The following is an 8983-nucleotide window of genomic DNA, read 5'->3' as shown; positions in this document are numbered from 1 at the left end:
TGGCCAAGCTTCGATAGCATTGGCCTCATGTTAACTATCTACCCCTTTAACCAAGAAATTTTAACAACAAGATAGTATCCTACCCCAACAATTTAGAGATTTCCCTTTTCTATACTGATAAAAACCTCATAACTCAAAGAAACACAACTAAGGAGAAATCAATTGAACTTACCCGTCAACACCATGAAAACTGGAAATTCTTCTGGAGAACAGAGTTGGTTTTACCTTTGGCACCTCCAATTCACTAAAGTATGGTAGTTGTGACCTTCTTCAATAAGAAAATAAATTCATACATATTTCCTTCAATTGGACGGATAAATATCTCTAGAGCTACACATGCTTCAACATGATTTACCCAAGCGTGCGAAGTAACGGTAAAATGACACAAACTAACACCTTCTTAATTATCCATCACTTCCACACAAGTAATTTCATGATCTCATGATTACTTTCCACATTTAGAATTTTAAATTGCCGAATAAGGGAATATTCCTTCTTGTTGTGCCACTTTTCTTTCCACCAAAAATATTTAGAGTTAGTTTTGAAATGAACCCATGAACCTTGAACCATTTGACAAAAAGGTTCATCGGTTCAATTTCACTTAAGAAATATAACAGTGAGTGGGCAGCACACAAAACAACACCAGGAACGAGTGATAAAAGAAAAGGACTATTAAACGTGAACCTTGAACCTCTTAAACCACTTGAAATTTGGTTCAAGGTTTAAGGTCGCATATCAACTCAAAACATAAGTACTCACTCTCGTCATATAATGATACATTGCTGCGACTCATCAAAAGGCATTTTGAACTTTGAACCTTGAACCACTTGAAATTTGGTTCAACGGGCTCAAAACTTCAATGACCACAAACAAAAGCATACTTGTCCACATGGTGACAAAGACCAAATGACTCTCTTTTAAAATGCGTTTTGAACCTTGAACCATTCGAACTTTTTTTAAAGAGTTCAATGGTTGAAGTACGAGGAGAACAAACGACCCGACGGAATTAAAGGCACAAAAGGCAACCCATGAATTTGAATATTTAAAATGGAAACAAAAGATTACGGGTGGACTAACATTGGCTCTGAATAGGGACTAGAACTGTGAAGTAACTAGAAATGAACTCCAGAATCTCTGGTTTCACATCCAGACTTTATTTAAAGACACAAACAAAACTAAATAGAAAAGACATACAACTGCAAAATTAACTAAACACTATATACAAAAACCATGAGGGAATCTCATTTACAGTTGATATAATTTCAAATCTTGACCATTATAGGTCAAAGGAAGAACAGTACCATCCAGATATGTAAGCTTGAAAGAATTTGGTCCCTTTACCTCATGAATCAAGAATGGTCCCTTCCAGAGTGACTCGAACTTGGCATGTGCTCCCTTGGGCTCTCTTCTTCTGTCCCAAAGAAGTACGTGATCACCCAGTATGAACTTTTGAGGCCTTGATCGCTTGTCAAATATCCTTTTCACCCTCATCTAGTGTTTTGTTATCCGGTCTGCCAGTTTATCTCTTTCTTCATCAATCTTTGTCAAGTGCATGATCCACTTTTCTAGAGAACTCTAGAAATAAACATCTTCAATAACTTATTGTAGTTTGGTAGCTGCCAACTCCAAAGGAAGTGCTACTTGAGCACCAACACCATAGACTAGTTCAAATGGAGACATCCCAATTGCTCTCTTTGGTGATGTATAGTCGGCCGAAAGGGCTTCATACAGTTTCTTATGCCAATCCTTAAAATTATCACTAATTTTTTCATGATATTAATGATATTTTTATTACTAGATTCAACCTAGCCATTTCCCTAAGGATAATAATCAGATGAGTGAGAAAGAGAGATTCCATGATCATAGCAAAACAAAGAAATTTCAGCAAAGGAGAAATTGGTAGCATTGTCAGCTGCAATTTTTAACGGAACTCCGAATCGAACTAGGATGTTCTCTTTCAAAAAATTGCAAACAATCTCCGAGGTTGTCTTTTGTACCAGAATGACCTCAACCCATTTAGTGAAATAGTCTATGGCTATCAATACATGAGTGTGTCCTGCACTAGAGGTAGGTGTCAAGGGACCAATGAAATCTACACCCCACTACTTGAAGGGTTCATCTACAACCATAGGTCATAGTGGTAATGCTGCGAGTTGCGGCTTGCCTATAAACAACTTACATTTTTCACACTTGGCCACCCATACATATGCATCCCTAAACATTTCTGGCCAATAATAACAGTTCCTCAAGATCTTGTAGGCAGTTATCGTTGAAGAGAAATGACCACCACAGACTTCATCATGGAATGTTTTCAAAAGGGACTCTTGGAGCGATTTATCAACGCAAGACAAGAAGGTTCCATCCAATCCTCTCTTATATAATACATCATTAAAAGTGACGTACTTAGCTGCCTTTAGCCTCGGGTTCATCTTTTCTTTCATAGAAAGATGTTCTGGGCAATCTCTATATGTCAAGTAATATGCTACATCTGCAAGCCAGGAATCTTGAAGACCAACAAATAGGACTAAAGGCAATTCCTCTGTCACTTCCTCCTTGCTTTTAGAAATGAACTTGCACAAACCCTGCCCCCTTACCAACATTGTGGGCCTAATGTCTAAATTGAACTCCTGAATTTTTGACCCCCAAGAAGCTCTTTTAATCATCCCTATGTCTTGTTGTGTCAATATGCTCTTGACTGCTAAATGAGGCACATAAACAATAGCGTGAAAATGGAGAATATAATACCTGAACTATTTTACCGCCTTCACGACCACATATGCTTGCTTTTCCATTATTGAAGATTTCAGTTCATGCTTTTTCAGGGGTACACTCATGAATGATATAGGGACCTCATCATTATCCTCATTCTTCTGTAATAAAATCCCTGACATAGTGTGCTCTGAGGCATAGCAGTAGATAAAAAAATATTTTCTGAAATTAGGATTAACCAGGACAGGTGCCTGGCTGATAGCATTCTTTATTGAGGCGAACACTTTCTTTCCTTCCTCGCTCCATTTGAAAGGTTGTTTCTCACTCATCAAATTTACAATATATTTGGTAGTCTCAGCATAGTTTGGGATGAACCTCCTTAGAAAATTTACTTGCCTGAAGAAGGATCTAATGGCATTCCTACTTGATGGTAGAGTTATCTGTTGAATTGCTCTTACCCTTTCAAGGTCTATTTTCACCCCTACCCTAGAAATAATATGGTCGAGCAACTTACCTTCTATAATTCCAAACATCAATTTCTTTGGGCTTAAGGATACCCAATGCTCTCGACACCTCTGCAACACTTGTCTCAAGTCTCGCAAGTGATGTTTTCTTCTTTTTGAGAACACTGTCAAGTCATCCAGATATACAAAAATGATCTTATCCTTTAAGTGGCCAAAGGACAAGTCCACAGCTTGCTGAAATGTCGCTCCTGCATTGATCAAACCGAAGGGCATCCGATTATATGCAAATGTACCCCAGGGAGTAATAAAGGAAGTTTTATGTTGATCATCTTCCCGAACGCTGATCTGATTATATCCAAAAAATCCATCAAGAATGGACATCATCTCCGATCCTGAGACTGTTTGCAGAATGTGGTCCATGGCTGCCAAGGGATAATTGTCTTTTAAGTTGGCTTGGTTAAGATTTCTAAAGTCTACGCAGATCCTTATTTCCCCGTTTGTCTTTCTAACAGGTACAAAATTTGCTATACATGTAGAATGATGGATGGGATATATAATCCTGGCTTTTAACATCTTATCTACTTCCTAGAATATAGCCTATGCCACTTTTGGATTGAAGCTTCTAAGCTTTTGCTAGAAAGGGCTTGCTCCAAGCTTCAGGGGAATCTGGTGCTGGAATTTTCATTCTCTGAAATTTTTAAGATCATCATAACACCAGGGAAACACGTCCTTGAACTCCACCAAGAGGCTAATGAACCTTTCCTTTTCTATCAGTGTACAACATTTTCCCAGATTGATATATTTGGGTTCATTCTTAGTACCAATGTTGATCTTTTCGTAACCTCCAATATCCTAGGCCTCTTGGGGCTTGTCACCTTTATTATTCTTGTAGGCATCATTATGATCAAACAGACACTCCAAAGAAACTAGCCCTTTAGGGATCTTGTTTCCTTTCAACTGCATGATTCCATCAGGCAACTCCTTGGCTCATTCTAGCAAAAATTCTTTGCACTCTGCATCTGAACCTTCAAAATACATGGCAGAAAACATGTCTACACTTTACATAAAGTTATTTATTTGTTTATCATTCTCAAATACCTGCCAAGAATCAGGGTTGCCTGGGACACTGGGTTGATATATCAACTCTACCCTGTAAATATCCTCAACAAATTCAGGATGTGGGACTAGCAATGAAGTTGAGACTGCTAATGAATCTGCTTTTGAGTTCAATTCCCTGGGTATTGCTTCAATGGAAAATGCATCAAAATCCTTGATTTCGTCCCAAACTCTATCCCAATAGTGTTTCATCCTCTCATTTTTAACACTAAACAACCCTCTGACCTATTTTATAATTAGTTCGGCATCTCCTTTAGCCCGCAAGAGTTTCACCCCCAATCTCTTAGCTTCATTTAAACCTAACAACAAAGCCTCATACTCAGCTACATTGTTGGTATTTTTGAATTCTAGCTTAAAAGAAAAAGGAATAGGGTTGCCAGAAGGTGGTATTAACACTACCCCTACACCAGAACCTGACACTACACAACTACCATCAAACTCCATTAGCCACAGGCTTTCTTTTCCCTCAATTTGAGATGAATCCTCCTCTACCTCACTGTTAGACAAAATCATGTAGCTTCCAAATTGACAATCATGATACAGAATCTGGGCTCTAGGGTCATCAGATGGGAAAATGATGAATTTGGACTTTGGTTCAGGTTGTAGGATGACTTGTTGTTTCCCAATAGGAATTGTGGCTTGAGAGCAATCCATTTTGATTTCACCACCTAAGTCCCTACAGAAAGTATGACTTAACAACATGCCATAACTAGCTGGGATGTCAACTATCAGAATTGTCAACTTGATCCTTTTATCTGGGTGGGAAGCAAGAACTACTTGAGCATCCTTAATTTGTCCTAGCAGAGGAATTTGTTTTGAATCCATAGAATAGTATCTACCAAAATTCTTGGTCAAGGATAACCCTAATTCTTTGGCTATAGCAGAGGGCATTATATTGTCGGATGCACCTAAGTCTATAATACAATTATTCAACCTATGACCATTTATGAATAATGATATATAAGAGGGCTTTGGTTTTGACTCAAGGAGGGTTGTAGAATCATATGTTTGAAGAGCAGTTATTTCAGGTATCTTTCCACAAATTGAAGGATGAACCAACTCATAAACTATGTGAGGGCAATATGGTTTTCACTGACTATTGGGTTCCGTTAGTCTGTTGTGCATTATTTCCTTTTACAAATTGTACAAGTTTGTCTAGCTCTTTAGGATTTATCTTAAAGTACTCAATAGGTGTGATTTTAATTTGAGAAGATTTGCAAAACTCTATAATATCAAATGAACTTTCTTTTTCAACGGGCTTTAAAAATAAGGGTTCTTGCAAATTTTTATTATTATTATGAAATTTTGGCTCAATCCCTTTACCTGTGAAAGCCACCGCAGATGATGAAGAAGCCACCTGAGGTTTCACATTTTGTTGGTTTCTTGTAAGCATAGCACATGAAGGATCCTCTAAAGTAACCAAAATATCACCTCCTCTTTCCGAATCTGACTCGTACTCAAGAAAATGGATTTCAGAGTCACCAGGTTGCTTTGAAGATTCTTCTTCTCCCCACTCATTTGAGGTATCTTTAAAATTCACCAATTGTGCATAATGCACTATCTCAGGACAGGAACTGCCATCATGTTCATCAGTGAGGTGAAATACACACATATTCCCTTTAGCAGGAGGTGCTTCAATTGCTAATCTCTGTTGAGCGGGGGGTAATTGCATGGTCTTGTTCCCATAGCCCAAAGATTGGTTTGTATACCTTCTAGGGACATCTTGATAGGGAGATGGGTATGAGGTACTGGCCTTGGGAAACTATCTTTTAAGAGTAATCACATCATTCATTAGTCACTGGATTATAGGATCAAAAGAAGTTGAAGTTTGAGCACTAAGTGTCTGTACTTCCTTTTTCCATTTACCTGCTATGATTAGATCATCTTCTAACTCAATTGCAAGGGTTTTAGCAGCATTTAAATCTGCAAATCTTTTCTTGCGGATTAGGAAACCTATTTCTGAAGGCATAGAATTAATAAAGAAACACTTAAGATTGTCATCTGAGGGCTTTTGGATTAACTAGAATCTTGTGTAAGACCTTATCGAATTTTTCTATAAAGTCCCTCATAGATTCGGGAATTTATTTCTTTAACTAGGCCAATTAAGCCAAGAGGGAATGTTCATCCTTAGCCACTTTGTATCTTGCCTCAAACCTTGTTTTCAGATCTTTCCAAGTTGTTATCACACTATTTGGTAAGTGATAAAACCAATCTGCTGCTACCCCAGTTAGTGTCTAGACAAACAACCTCACAGCAACATCCTCATGTTGAACCACTATTATCCCACAAGCCACATTGAATGCATTCAGAGTTCATCAATGGTGATTTTTCCATCCTCACTAAATTTTGGCAAGTTCTCCCTAGCACCTTTGGGTAAGGGGTTGACAGCAGCCCCCCAAGGATTGTTTGTTGTCATTGGAAGTATGATATTGAGTGGAGTCAGATTGATTATATTTGGCAAAACAACACCGTGCAAGGTCAAAGATTGACAAACTAAGGACATAGGTGATGATGGTGATAAGGAAGGAGGTCTACTTCTTTCCCTTCTTTGAGGTGAGAAAGTGGATTGGAAATTTAGGTTCTGTAACTCCTGAAAGGAAGAATCGAATACCCCTTCCCTTCGTTGGGACATAGTATATCTCCTTGACTCCAGTTTTGCACCTAGGCGATGAGTCTTATAATTTGACTACCCAGTAGAGTCACCAAAAATCTGTTGGTTAACAGATTTGTCTCCTTGAAATTTTAATTATTATCTTCTTAAAGCAAAATATGACTCTGTTTTACCCTTCAGAAAGAAACAAATATACCAACAATTGGAAGAATTAATGAAAATTCAACCTCTACATTAGAGGGAAGCTCCTTGTATGATTTACAATGAATTTATTATACAATTGATATGCTAACACTTTTAACCAGAAAGCATTGAAAGGATCCAGCATTTATCCATCAACACAAATAAATGCCTTCAACGCTGCAACATAGGAAAATGTCTCAAAGAATATTCAAACGAGAGTTCACAGACTCTGATTTATAACATACTTGTATAAATTCAAAACAAATAGGGACTCAGCAAAAACTAATGGCTTGATCGATACTCTCTCATGCCTCACAGGACAAGGGTGATCAAGAAAATCAATTCAATGTGAGTCATCCAACAACCAATAATAAACATGAACTGAGAAGAAATATAGAGATAACTAATCACCAAGTTATATTGTGCCCATAACAACTTAAGAAAGGTTACAAATCTCAAAATGCACATATTCAAAGATAACACAACATTTCATTGATAACCAATCATTGTATCATCCAAACAATTCATATCAGAAACCAAAATTTTATCTGCTGCTCCCAAAATCATAGTTTTCGGAACCTAAACAAAGACAAGCTCTTCAGCTTAAATAGCCACCAGGCCATAGTTTTTTTACATGATCAAATAAAATTTACTTTCACCCAAGTGAAAGAACCCATTTAAAGCAACATAAAAGAAAACTAAATTAACAACCACTAAAAGGCTGACATTTCATTTTCGGATCACTAGGCTTCCACCGTGGTAGAGGAGGTTACAGGTTTGTCTTGATTTTCAGAAAAACCATGCCGTTCAAGGTGCACTGCCGAGAATTTTAAGATGACTTGGAAATAGGGCAGACAGAGGTGCAAGATCCTCTGCTTCCACACTTCTTTGTCCATATTTCTCCTTGTGAACCTCTAAATGGTCTGAACAGACAATGAGCATTGATTCAATCCTTGCCACTTTTGAAAAGTCATCAGTGGTCAAGGATTTTGTTGTCTGAATGAACTGGATCCTTTCTTGAAAAACCTTAGTCATGTCTGCAACTTCTTCGATTACCTTGGCGCCCTCCTTCATGAGTTGAATATCATAACACTTGAGGTCCTTCTGCATCATGTCAATCAAGTCAGTCAATCCTTTCAACAACTTGGTGGATTCTTCATGGCCCTGCTTGATGATCAAATTGCGTGTCAGTCAAGTCAGTCAATCCTTTCAGCAGCTTGGTGGATTCTTCATGGCCCTACTTGATGATCAAATTGCGCCATTCCACATTTTTCTTTGACACGTACAACACATTGTCATCCAAGTTCTTCACCGATTTCTTAGCTAGTAATTTCATCACTCCATACTTCTGAACATCGTTCATCTGTGCGAGGACTGCTACCCACTTAATCCTTTCTTTTTCCCAAGTGGTTGTTTCCAGTTCAAGCTTCTAACTCAAGGTTTCAACATCCTTATAAACTTTAACCAGATTACTAATATAATCTGACCCTTGTTGTATTATCAGATACAACCATTTATTAAACATCTTTGTTACTACCTTGTTCCTTTGAATCTGATCTAGCATTTTCTAGTTTGCTAGTGATTTAGGGTCAAATGACACTAGTATCTAGGATAATGGTTAGGGGTCTGGGTTGTGGATAGCATTGATGTACTCAACCATCTGTGTGACAACTTGTTTCAGTTCTCTTTTATCCTTTTCATCTTTCCAAGTCTTTGAAATTATCCTCTTCATGGAGGATTCCAGATGCTTAACATCTACAACCCTTGAAGAAACCCCCAAATCTATCTTGTCTATAGTGAAATCATCCTTTGTAGCCTTGTCTGCATCTCTTCTTGGAATGGGTTTGGCAACTTCGGCTGTCTAGTGACCTGTTGTGTCATCCACATCAAGCATTGCTTG

The 8983-nt window shown here is 37.9% G+C and overlaps 1 protein-coding gene across 1 annotated transcript; it reads right to left on the bottom strand.

The window, feature by feature from the left end:
• Positions 1-4514: 4514 nt before the first annotated feature.
• On the bottom strand, positions 4515-4943 carry LOC131876149 (uncharacterized). Its single transcript, XM_059220949.1, has one exon. It carries the CDS (start codon positions 4941-4943, stop codon positions 4515-4517), a length of 429 nt encoding a protein of 142 aa, XP_059076932.1.
• Between the last annotated feature and the right edge of the window lie 4040 nt (positions 4944-8983).

The sequence above is a fragment of the Cryptomeria japonica genome, chromosome 5 (genome assembly GCF_030272615.1).
Source record: "Cryptomeria japonica chromosome 5, Sugi_1.0, whole genome shotgun sequence".
In the NCBI taxonomy this organism is placed as follows: Eukaryota; Viridiplantae; Streptophyta; class Pinopsida; order Cupressales; family Cupressaceae; genus Cryptomeria; species Cryptomeria japonica.
Note: the sequence above shows the minus strand (reverse complement) of the source record. Positions and strands in the feature narration are given on the sequence as shown.

Bases quoted from the DNA above. Each gene is read 5' to 3' on its own strand.
- LOC131876149 (XM_059220949.1), bottom strand. From the start codon at position 4,943: ATGGATTGCTCTCAAGCCACAATTCCTATTGGGAAACAACAAGTCATC.